The sequence below is a fragment of the Nerophis ophidion genome, linkage group LG06 (genome assembly GCF_033978795.1).
Source record: "Nerophis ophidion isolate RoL-2023_Sa linkage group LG06, RoL_Noph_v1.0, whole genome shotgun sequence".
NCBI classification, from domain to species: domain Eukaryota; kingdom Metazoa; phylum Chordata; class Actinopteri; order Syngnathiformes; family Syngnathidae; genus Nerophis; species Nerophis ophidion.
In genome coordinates, this window is record NC_084616.1 from 19,865,580 (window position 1) to 19,879,196 (window position 13,617).

Below are 13,617 nucleotides of genomic sequence, written 5' to 3' on the forward strand. Positions count from 1 at the left end.
TCAAAGTCCGAGTCCATGGTTCTCGCCCGGAAAAGGGTGGAATGCCATCTCCGGGTTGGGGAGGAGACCCTGCCCCAAGTGGAGGAGTTCAAGTACCTAGGAGTCTTGTTCACGAGTGGGGGAAGAGTGGATCGTGAGATCGACAGGCGGATCGGTGCGGCGTCTTCATTAATGCGGACGTTGTACCGATCCGTTGTGGTGAAGAAGGAGCTGAGCCGGAAGGCAAAGCTCTCAATTTACCGGTCGATCTACGTTCCCATCCTCACCTATGGTCATGATCTTTGGGTCATGACTGAAAGAATAAGATCACGGGTACAAGCGGCCGAAATGAGTTTCCTCCGCCGTGTGGCGGGTCTCTCCCTTAGAGATAGGGTGAGGAGCTCTGCCATCCGGGAGGAACTCAAAGTGAAGCCGCTGCTCCTTCACATCGAGAGCAGCCAGATGAGGTGGTTCGGGCATCAGGTCAGGATGCCACCCGAACGCCTCCCAAGGGAGGTGTTTAGGGCAGGTCCAACCGGTAGAAGGCCACAGGGAAGACCCAGGACACGTTGGGAAGACTTATCCTGGGAACGCCTCGGGATCCCCCGGGAAGAGCGAGACGAAGTGGCTGGGGAGAGCGAAGTCTGGGTTTCCCTGCTTAGGCTGTTGCCCCCGCGACCCGACCTCGGATAAGCGGAAGAAGATGGATGGATGATTTTTGGACTGTTCCGGTCCCTAGTTTGGCTCTTCCTTGTCTTGTTGCCATAGTTTCACATTTGTTCCACCTGCTCTTGTCTTTACGCACACCTGTGTTTTGATTATTGCCTTAGTATTTAAGCCTGCCTTCGACATCAGTTCTGTCTGATGTCGTTCTATCCGTTGTTTGCTGCATGCAACACTCACGTTGGCATTTTCTAATCTTTTGTATCTTTGTAGCTTCTCGTGCGCACGGCACGCCACCTTTTGGACTCTGTTTTCTCGTTGCTAAGTGTTAGCCTAGCTCCCCGTGCGTTCGGCACGCCTTTTCTTTGGTCTGTTTGTATCAGTGTTATTTTATTTCTGCATTAAACCAAGCTCCTACCTGCAAGTCCTGCCTGTCTTGCTCCTCGGTTCCAACGTGACAGATGGATGGGTTGTTGTTATTAAAGGGGAACATTATCACCAGACCTATGTAAGCGTCAATATATATCTTGATGGCGCAGAAAAAAGACCATATATTTTTTTAACCGATTTCCGAACTCTAAATGGGTGAATTTTGGCAAATTAAACGCCTTTCTGTTTATCGCTCTTATTGCGATGACATCAGAACGTGACGTCTCCGAGGTAATACAGCCGCTATTTTCATTTCCAACACATTACAAACACCGGGTCTCAGCTCTGTTATTTTCAGTTTTTTCGACTATTTTTTGGAACCTTGGAGACATCATGCCTCGTCGGTGTGTTGTCGGAGGGTGTAACAACACTAACAGGGAGGGATTCAAGTTGCACCACTGGCCCGAAGATGCGAAAGTGTCTGCCGCCAGACCCCCATTGAATGTGCTGGAGTGTCTCCACATTTTACCGGCGATGACAGACATGGCACAGAGATGTATGGATAACATTTGCAACGATAAATTAAACGAAATCACAAAGGTGAGTTTTGTTGATGTTGACTTATGTGCTAATCAGACATATTTGGTTGCGACGTGACTGCCAGCTAGTCGATGCTAACATGCTACGCTAATCGACGCTAACATGCTATTTACCGGCGGTGCTAAGACAGACATGGCACAGAGATGTATGGATAACCTGCAGATGCATTGGCAACTATAAAGTCAACGAATTCACAAAGGTGAGTTTTGTTGATGTTGACTGCCAGCTAATCGATGCTAACATGCTATGCTAATCGATGCTAACATGCTATTTACCGGCGGTGCTAAAGCAGACATGGCACAGAGATGTATGGATAACCTGCAGATGCAATTGCAACAATATTACGTTTACTTCCACCCACATTTAATGCGAAACAAACACTTACCAATCGAAGGATTTAACTTGCTCCAGTGTCACGCGATGCGAAAGTCCTGATCGTTTGCTCCGCACATTTTACCGGCGATGCTAACGCAGCTATTCGGCCATGCTATGGCTATGAATAGCGTCAATAGCTATTCGCTCGATAGCTTCAGTTTCTTCTTCAATACTTTCATACTCCAACCATCCGTTTCAATACATGCGTAATCTGTTGAATCGCTTAAGCCGCTGAAATCCAAGTCTGAATCCGAGCTAATGTCGCTATATCTTGCTGTGGTATTCGCCGTTGTTTGTTTACATTGGCAGCACTGTATGACGTCACAGGGAAATGGATAGTCGCATCGCAAATAGCGAAAATCAAGCACTTTAAAGCTTTTTTTAGGGATATTCTGGGGACCGGTAAAATTTTGAAAAAAAATTCAAAAAATACAACTAGCCACTGGGAACTGATTTTTATTGTTTTTAACCCTTTTGAAATTGTGATAATGTTCCCCTTTAATCATTTGAATTCTATTAATATTATTGTTTCATTATAATTATTATTATTATCATTATAATTACTACTCTTGTTGTTATTATTAGTAGTAGTAGTATTTTGTCATTATTATTCATATTATTATAATAATTATTATTATTACTATCATTATTAATACTATTAGTATTATTATTAGAATTATAATATTATTGTTATTATTTTTTATATTCATCCACACTAAAGCATCACTGGGCTTGACTTTGAGGCGTTCAAAGGAAAGTGTGCTGCGATGAGGTGGCGACTTGTCCAGGGTGTACCCCGCCTTCCGCCCGATTGTAGCTGAGATAGGCGCCCCCCGCGACCCCAAAAGGGAATAAGCGATAGAAAATGGATGGATGGAAAGGAAAGTGTGGTCACACACCAATCATGCTGACACACAATGCTGCCGTCCGGCGGATCACGGAGGACCTCCTTAATTCGGATCTGTCCTGATCTCACCCGCTAAGACCTCGGCACACTCGGGCAGATTGGAACGACAAGATGGCGCCGCCAACAATGGATATGAACACGTCACCTGGTCCAGGAGGTTGAGCCTTTTCACGTACGCCTCTTCAGTGTGCAGGAGTTCTTTGGCGATGTTCAGCAGCCTCTGGGCCTCGGAGCACTGACACACACACACACACACGTACGTTAATACAAATATGGCGTGCATTAAAACCATTTCCTGTTTGGAGGTACTCACTTTGTGCGCATCCGCCAGATACCCGGCCGGCGCCTCCGAGAGCGAGCCCGCCTCTCCGCCGCTGCCCTCGTCCAGGTCGCTGTCCTCGTCCTGCGTGGAGTCGCGCTTGTTGCCCGGGGCGACGCAACAGGACACGCTCTCCGTTTCCGTCACGCTGTCGTAACGCTCCTCCTCGTCAATGGCGTCCTCGTTGGGGAAGGCCTCCCCTTCCGCGGCGCACGACGGACTGTCGATGCCGCTGTCCCGGTTGGGAATCTTCATCTGCTCCGAAGAGTCGGGACGGTCCGAGAGTTCCCGGGGCGAGGCGTCGTCGTCAAGGCAACCGTGCGTGATGTCCACCTCCACATCCGGCGGGGTATCGTCGGGGGCGTCGCCGTGCACGGACGCCAGGTCTGCGGAGATGCATGCTGGGAGTTTGTCTTCAACCACGTCCTGCTCACAGCAGGGAGTGGCGTCGGACGCAGGGTCCATCCTAAGACTCAGGTGCAGCTGGGAGCGGGGGACCACCCCCAAGATGGGCACCCTGGGGGCCGAGAGGAAGAAGAAAGGAAGCCAAGCCCCGACAAAATAAATGTCAAAGCATCAAATCATAAACGTCCTTTTATTCTATTTGTGATGTCACCGACTGACGGACGCACTTATATGAGCATTGTTTTACAAACCCCGTTTCCATATGAGTTGGGAAATTGTGTTAAATGTAAATATAAACGGAATACAAATCATTTTCAACCCATATTCAGTTGAATATGCTACAAAAACAACATATTTGATGTTCAAACTGATAAAAAATTTTTTTTTTTTTGCAAATAATCACTAACTTTAGAATTTGATGCCAGCAACACCTGACAAATAAATTGAGAAAGGTGGCAATAAATACTGATAAAGTTGAGGAATGCTCATCAAACACTTATATGGAACGTCCCACAGGTGTGCAGGCTAATTGGGAACAGGTGGGTGCCATGATTGGGTATAAAAGCAGCTTCCATGAAATGCTACGTAATTCACAAACAAGGATGGGGTGAGGGTCACCACTTTGTAAGCAAATTGTCAAACAGTTTCAGAACAACATTTCTCAACGAGCTATTGCAAGGAATTTAGGGATTTTACCATCTACGGTCCATAAAATCCTCAAAAAGTTCAGTGAATCTGGAGAAATCACTGCACGTAAGCGATGATATTAGGGTTTTTTGATCCCTCAGATCAAAAACCGTTATCAGTGTGTAAAGGATATCGCTACATGGGCTCAGGAACACTTCATAAAACCACTGTCAGTAACTACAATTGGTCGCTATGTCTGTAAGTGCAAGTTAAAACTCTACTATGCAAAGTCAAACCCATTTATCAACAATATCCTGAAACGCCGCCGGCTAAGATGGACTGATGCAAAGTGGAAAGGTGTTCTGTGGTCTGACAAGTCCACATTTCAAATTCTATTTGGAAACAGAGGACGCGGTGTCCTCCAGAACAAAGAGAAAAATAACCATTCGGATTGTTAAAGGCGCAAAGTTCAAAAGCCAACATCTGTGATGGTATGGGGGTGCATTAGTGCCCAAGGTATTGGTAACTTACACATCTGTGAAGGCACCATTAATGCTGAATGGTCCATACAGGTTTTGGAACAACATATGTTGTCATCCAAGTAACGTTATCATGGACGCCCCTGCTTATTTCAGCAAGACAAGTGTTACAACAGCGTGGCTTCGTAAAAAAAGAGTGCGGGTACTTTCCTGGCCCGCCTGCAGTCCAGACCTGTCTCCCATGGAAAATGTGTGGCGCATTATGACGCGTAAAATATAACAGCGGAGACCCCGGACTGTTGAATGACTGAAGCGCTACATAAAACAAGAATGGGAAAGAATTCCACTTTCAAAGCTTCAACAATCAGTTTCCTCAGTTCCCAAACGTTTATTGAGTGTTGTTAAAAGAAAAGGTGATGTAACACAGTGGTAACATGCCCTTTCCAAACTACTTTGGCACGTGTTTCAGCCATGAAATTCTAAGGTGATTATTATTCACACAAAAAAAACAAAGTTTATGAGTTTGAACATCAAATATCTTGTCTTTGTAGTGCCTGCTCTCATGTCCGTAAAGTCAACATTTACATGTTTATTGGTCAGCATGCATATAGTTCATGCTAACGAGCGTGTGAGTCTTTGGGGACCTAACGATTCAAAGTTTGAAAGCGTAACAAAACATCATGAGAAAATAAATGTGCGGTAAATGAGCATCTCCATGGCGATGGCCTTTATGGTACATGCAAAATACTCCTTTAAATAAGGCGGTATGCATCACTTTTTAATTGTACAGTCTTAGTAGATCACAAGCAACACGCCCACTAATAGTACACAGTACACACTAATAATACACTCTATTGCAGGGGTCGGGAACCTTTTTGGCTGAGAGAGCCATATAAGGCAAATATTTCAAAATGTATTTCTGTGAGAGCCATATCATATTTTTTAACACTGAATACAACTAAATGTGTGCATTTTTAAGTAAGACCAACATTTTTAGAGTATAATAAGTCTCTTATTCTTTTTAATAACTTTTTTATTCTGAAGCTAACTTATAATAAATCAAATGTCATCTTTGTTGATCATGTTTTTGTTTGGCCATGTGCTGTTTGTACTTTGGACTCTTTAAGTTCCTGTTTTTTCCACTCCCTTGTCTGGTTTCCTTGGTTACTCATTTTGTCCACCTGTCTCTGGTGGACAAAATGCCGCTCACCTGCTTCCGGAGCACTAATCAGAGGCAGTATTTAAGCTCGTCTTTGCCAGTCAGTCGCCCTGGCGTCAATGTGATCTTTTCTTGCTCTGTGCTGACTTGTTTCATGCCTTGCCATAGTTTCGTGCTTCATGCCATGCCAAGTAAGTTTTGTTTGATTTATGTTCATAGTCTGTTTATGCGTTAGCTTTGTTCCTTAGCCTAAGTTGTGCCTCCACTGTGAGCGATTTTTGTTTGTATCATGTTTTTACCTAAATGCCATGTCCCGAGTAGTCCGTCTGCCTTCCTGGGAGAACGACCCTGCAGCAAGCTGCGACCCCCCCATCGTGACATAAAATACTTCTTACCATTAATGCGACTTCTTGAACAGGTGCGGTAGAAAACAGATGGATGGATTTAAATGCATGAGAATGTTTTATATTTTGCGCGTTATTTTTAGCACTGTGATTACCAGCGAAATTATTCATAATTATTGCGTTAAGCAATGTCAGCTGAGATTTATCTGAGAGCCAGATGCAGTCATCAAAAGAGCCACATCTGGCTCTAGAGCCATAGGTTCCTTACCCCTGCTCTATTGTATCCTTTGTACACACTAATAGTACACTCAATTTCATACCTTGTACGCACTAATAGTACACACTATATTTCATACTTGGTACACACTAATAGTACATACTATTTCACACTTTGTACACAATATTTCATACTTTGTACACACTAATAGTACACACTGTTGTATACTTTGTACACACTATAATAGTACACACAATGTCATCCTTTGTACACACTAATAGTACACACTATTTCATACTTTCTACACACTAATAGTAAACACTATTTTATATTTTGTACACAGTAATAGTATACACTATTGTATACTTTGTACACACTAATAATACACTCCATTGTATACTTTGTACACATTAATAGTACACACTATTTCATACCTTGTTCGCACTAATAGTACACACTTTTTACTTTGTACATACTATTTAATATTTTGTACACACTAATATTACACACTATTGTATACTTTGTAGACACTAATAGTACACACTGTTTCATACGTTTGTACACAATAATAGTAAACAGTAATTTATATTTTGTACACTGTAGTAGTACACACTATTGTAAACTTTGTACACACTAATAGTACACACTATTTTGTATTTTGTACACAATAATAGTACACACTAGTTAATACTTTGTATACACTAATAGCAAATTCTATTGTATAAATTGTACACATGAATAGTACACACTATTTTATAATTTGTACACACAAATAGTACACACTATTTCATACGTTTGTATATACACTAATAGAACACACGATTTTCTACTTTATACACACTAATAGTACACACTATTTTATACGTTGTACACACACACACGCACACCAATATGTGTATATGTGTATGTATATATATATATATATATATATATATATATACTGTATATATATATAAAATATATATATATACATATATATATATATATATATATATAAATATATGTATATATACGTATACATATATATACCTATATAAATACATATACATATATAAATACATATATATATATGCATATATATACATATATACATACATATATATATACATATACACATTATATATATATATATACATATACACATTATATATATATATATATATATATATATATATATATATATATATATATGTATGTGAGTGTGAATGTTGTCTGTCTATCTGTGTTGGCCCTGCGATGAGGTGGCGACTTGTCCAGGGTGTACCCTGCCTTCCGCCCGATTGTAGCTGAGATAGGCGCCAGCGCCCCCCGCAACCCCGAAAGGGAATAAGCGGTAGAAAATGGATGGATGGATGGATGGATATATATATATATATATATATATATATATATATATATATATATATATATATATATATACATATATATATATATATATACATATATATATATACATATATACATATATATATATATATATACATATATATATATATATATATATATACACACATATATATATATATATATATATATATATATATATATATATACATATATATATATATATATATATATATATATATATATACATATATATATATATATATATATATATATATATATATATATATACATACATACATACATACATACATAATTGTATATGCTTTATTCAATGCTTAAATCTATAGATCAACTTCAGGTCTATTTGTCAATATGAAGTACTTTTTTTATGTTCATGCCTTTATTTTGTCAATACTGTGTATTGTATGGCAAAAAGAAAATATGCAATAAATTGTTGAAAAAAATGTTCAAAGTGTAATATTTCATGTGAAGTAATTGGAGCCTTAAATAGGTCGATAATTCACAACAACGTTGATGATGATTCTTTTTCTTTTTATTTATAATGGAAGATATTTGTTTTTTTTAAATACCAATAAAATTTTTGGGGACCCATTAGGGTCCCACTCATGAATGTGTTAAAAATAAGTCATACTTCTTTTTTTTTTTTACTATGAACACTAAAACCTCTCAATTAACTTCAAATCCGTCAAAAACAAAAAATATGGAATATTTTCCCCAAAAATATGAAAATATAAAGGGTACTAGTTAATGTGAAATAATTGGAGCCTCAAATAGCTCAATAATTCTTAACAACATTGATTTTGATTCATTATTATTTGACAGTTTAAAAAAAACAACACTTCGGTGCCACTCATAAAAGTGTTAAAAATAAGTCATAATTGATTTTATTTTTTGAAAATAAAATCTTTAGATCAGTGGTTCTCAACCTTTTGTCAGTGATGTACCCCCTGTGAACATTTTTTTAAATCAAGTACCCCTTATCAGAGCATTTTTGGTTGAAAAAAGGAGATAAAGAAGTAAAATACAGCACTATGTCATCAGTTTCTGATTTATTAAATTGTATAATGGTGCAATATTGCTGATTTGTAGTGGTGTTGTTTAACTATTTGGAAAAGAATAAAAAATAAGTAAAAACTTGTTGAAAAATAAACAAGTGATTCACTTATAAATAAAGATTTCTACACATAGAAGTAATCATCAACTTAAAGTGCCCTCTTTGGGGATTGTAATAGAGATCCATCTGGATTCATCAACTCCATTCTAAACATTTCTTCACAAAAAAAGAAATCTTTAACATCAATATTTTTGGAACATGTCCACAAAAAATCTAGCTGTCAACACTGAATATTGCATTGTTGCATTTCTTTTCAAAGTTTATGAACTTACATTCATATTTTGTTGAAGTATTATTCAATAAATATATTTATAAAGGATTTTTGAAATTGTTGCTATTTTTTATAATATTTAAAAAAAATCTCACGTACCCCTTGGCATACCTTCTAGTACCCCAAGGCAGTGGTCCCCAACCTTTTTGTATCCGCAGACTGGTCAACGCTTAATAATTTGTCCCGCGGCCCGGGGGTGGGATCATTTTTTTTTTTTCTTTGTCATGAAAAAGGGACGTTTTTGTCATGAAAAAGGGATTTTTTTTGTGGTTGGTGAACTAATTGTAAGTGTATATTGTGTTTTTTATGTTGATTTAATAAAAATAAAAAATAAAAAAAAGTTTTTATTTTTTTTATTTTTTCTTAAAATAAAAAATTCTGCGGCCCGGTACCAATCGGGCCCGGTGGTTGGGGACCACTGCCCGCGTACCCCCCATTTGAGAACCACTGCTCTAGATCAATTTCAGGACTATCTGTCAAGACACACAATATACGTCATATTTCAAAGTGTAATATTTGATGTGATGTAATTGGAGCCTTAAATATGTGAATAATTCATAACTATGTTGATTTTGCTTCATTATTATTTTTTGAGCAATGACAGTTTTACATAAATAAAAAAACCAGCCTCCATGGCAGCTGTGTAAAGTCAATGTTGCGACTTTTTCTTATTTAATTTCACCTGTTTGCTCTTTTATTTCACTTTTTTTATGCATTTATTTCTTTAGTAGTATTTTGAAAAAGTGCACAAACATGAGCCGAGGGCCACACTTTGGACCCCCCTGCACTAAAATGTGATTTCTTTCACCTTGCCAAAGTCTCTTTGGTCCTGTTTGTGCCTTTGGATGAAACAAAGCACCAAATGATAATGAACACATCTGATCCAGGTGTGCTAATAAACGTGGACTACAATGTCCAAGTCTCACCTGGAGTTTTCAAAGCGCTCGATGAGCAGCCCCACCTTCTGCACCTCCCTGGCGGCGCCCGACTTGGGTTTGGGTGGAGGAGGCGGAGCCGGCAGAGGCCTGCAGGGCGCTGGAGGGATCCTCTTGGGCTTCTTGTCCTGCCCCAGAGCCAGCAGGTGTGCAGGTTTAGGGGGCACTGCGGTCGGCGGGAACAGAAATACACAAGAGACAAAAAGGTGAGACCTCAAAAAGTAGGACCGAAAAACCCCAGCGAGGAAACCTCCATGATGAATGCCGACGAGTCTCGGATAATGAAAATAACGATGCTGAACTGAAAGCTGCTTCGGTCGTCTGACAACTTCCTGATTTCAGAACAGGAAACTGACGTGTGCCCGAGTGCTGCCACACTTCCTGCCAGACTGAAACACACACTGGGCTAATCTTAGCGTGCAGACTGCGCTCTTGTTGCATCGACGTGACAACTTTCTGACAGCCGCCAATCATATCTCTTAAGATAATGTCAAAGTCTATTTATATAGGCATACATACATCTCCATTCAACATATTTAGTCCTTTTTCATTTATGTAAATGTATGTATGTATGTATGTAATATATGTACCATATGTTCAATGGAGATATGTACAAACACTGTTTCCAAATGAGTTGGGAAATTGTGTTGGATGTAAATATAAACGGAATACAATGATTTGCAAATCCTTTTCAACCCATATTCAATTGAAAGCACTAAAAAGACAAGATATTTGATGTTCAAACTCATAAACTTTATTTTTTTTTTTTGCAAATAATAATTAACTTGGAATTTCATGGCTGCAACAAATGTCAAAGTAGTTGGGAAAGGGCATGTTCGCCACTGTGTTACATCACCTTTTCTTTTAACAACACTCAATAAACGTTTGGGAACTGAGGAAACTAATTGTTGAAGCTTTGAAAGTGGAATTCTTTACCATTCTTGTTTTATGTAGAGCTTCAGTCGTTCAACAGTCCGGGGTCTCCGCTGTGGTATTTTACGCTTCATAATGCGCCACACATTTTCGATGGGCCAGGAAAATACCCGCACATTTTTACGAAGCCACGCTGTTGTAACACGGGCTGAATGTGGCTTGGCATTGTTTTGCTTAATAAGCAGGGGAGTCCATGAAAAAGACGGCGCTTAGATGGCAGCATATGTTGTTCCAAAACCTGTATGTACCTTTCAGCATTAACGGTGCCTTCACAGATGTGTAAGTTACCCATCCCTTGGGCACTAATGCACCCCCATACCATCACAGATGCTGGCTTTTGAACTTTACGTCGATAACAGTCTGGATGGTTCGCTTCCCCTTTGGTTTGGATGACACGATGTCGAATATTTCCAGAAACAATTTGAAATGTGGACTTGTCAGACCACAGAACACTTTTCCACTTTGCATCAGTCCATCTTAGATGAGCTCGGGCCCAGCGAAGTTGGCGTCGTTTCTGGGTGTTGTTGATAAATGGCTTTTGCTTTGCATAATAGAGTTTTAACTTGCTTTTACAGATGTAGAGACGAACTGTAGTTACTGAAAGTGGGTTTTTTTTAAGTGTTCCTGAGCCCATGTGGTGATATCCTTTACACACTGATGTTGGTTTTTGATGCAGTACCGCTTGAGGATCGAAGGTCACTTTCTCCAAATTCTTTGAACATTTTGATGATATCACGGACCGTAGATGGTGAAATCCCTAAATTCCTTGCAATAGCTGGTTGAGAAATGTTGTTCTTAAACAATTTGCTCACGCTTTTGTTCACAAAGTGGTGATCTTCGCCTCATCCTTGTTTGTGAATGACTGAGCCTTGTGCACTAATGCACCCCCATACCATTACAGATGCTGGCTTTTGAACTTTGCGTCGATTACAGTCTGGATGGTTCCCTTCCCCTTTGGTCCGGATGACACAATGTCGAATATTTCCAAAAACAATTTGTAATGTGGACTCGTCAGACCACAGAACGCTTTTCCACTTTGCATCAGTCCATCTTAGATGATATCGGGCCCAGAGAAGCCGACAGCTTTTCTGGATGTTTTTGATAAATGGCTTTCACTTTGCATAGTAGAGCTTTAACTTGCACTTACAGACGTAGCGATGAACTATTTAATGACAGTGGTTTTCTGAAGTGTTCCTGAGCCCATGTGGTGATATCCTTTAGAGATTGATGTCGGTTTTTGATACAGTGCCGTCTGAGGGATCGAAGGTCACGGTCATTCAATGTTGGTTTCCGGCAATGCCACTTATGTGGAGTGATTTCCCCAGATTCTCTGAACCTTTTGAAGACATTATGGACCGTAGATGTTGAAATCCCTAAATTTCTTGCAATTGCACTTTGAAAAACGTTGTTCTTAAAATGTTTAACTAATTGCTCATGCAGTTGTGGACAAAGGGGTGCACCTCGCCCCATCCTTTCTTGTAAAAGACTGAGCATTTTTTGGGAAGCTGTTTTTATACCCAATTATGGCACCCACCTGTTCCCAATTAGCCTGCACACCCGTGGGGTGTTCCAAATAAGTGTTTGATGAGCATTCCTCAACTTTATCAGTATTTATTGCCACCTTTCCCAACTTCTTTGTCAAGTGTTGCTGGCATCAAATTTTATAGTTAATGATTATTTGCAATAGAAAAAAGTTTATCAGTTTGAACATCAAATATGTTGTCTTTGAAGCATATTCACCTAAATATGGGTTGAAAATGATTTGCAAATCCTTGTATTCCGTATATAAATATATATATATATATATATATATATATATATATATATATATATATATGTATGTACTGTATATATAGGTATGTATGTATATATAAATATATATACATATATTAATATATAGGTATATACATGTATCTGTATATATATATGTATAGAAATATATGTATATATTTATATATATATATATATGTATATATGTAGACATTCATATATATATATATATATATATATATATAAAAGAGTTGTAGAAATTATTGGAAACTATATATATATATATATATATATATTTATATATATATATAAATACACACGCACACACACACACACACACACACACACAGGTATATATATATATATCTATATATATATATATATATAGAGAGAGAGAGAGACAGAGAGAGATAGATATATATAGATATTTACATCAACAATGTGATCATCTACATCAACAATGTGATCATCTGCATCAACAATATGATCATCTGCATCAACAATGTGATAATCTACATCAACAATATGATCACCTACATCAACAATGTGATAATCCATCAACAATATGATCATTTACATCAACAATGTGATAATCTACATCAACAATATCGTCATTTACATCAACAACGCAATCACCTACATCAACAACATGATCATCTACATCAACAATGTGATCATCTGCATCAACAATATGATCATCTACATCAACAATATGATCATTTACATCAACAATGTGATAATCCACATTAACAACGTGATAATCCATCAACAATATGATCATTT

The 13,617-nt window shown here is 38.5% G+C and overlaps 1 protein-coding gene across 1 annotated transcript in view; it reads right to left on the reverse strand.

The window, feature by feature from the left end:
* fgd (faciogenital dysplasia) overlaps positions 1 to 13,617 on the reverse strand; it is a 163,457-nt gene that overhangs the window by 43,485 nt on the left and 106,355 nt on the right. The window contains exons 3-5 of the mRNA XM_061902948.1: positions 10,123 to 10,297; positions 3,207 to 3,729; positions 3,039 to 3,128 (exon numbers count right to left, since the gene is read on the reverse strand). Coding sequence (XP_061758932.1) covers positions 3,039 to 3,128; positions 3,207 to 3,729; positions 10,123 to 10,297 — 788 coding nt within the window. The remainder of the gene's footprint in view (positions 1 to 3,038; positions 3,129 to 3,206; positions 3,730 to 10,122; positions 10,298 to 13,617) is intronic.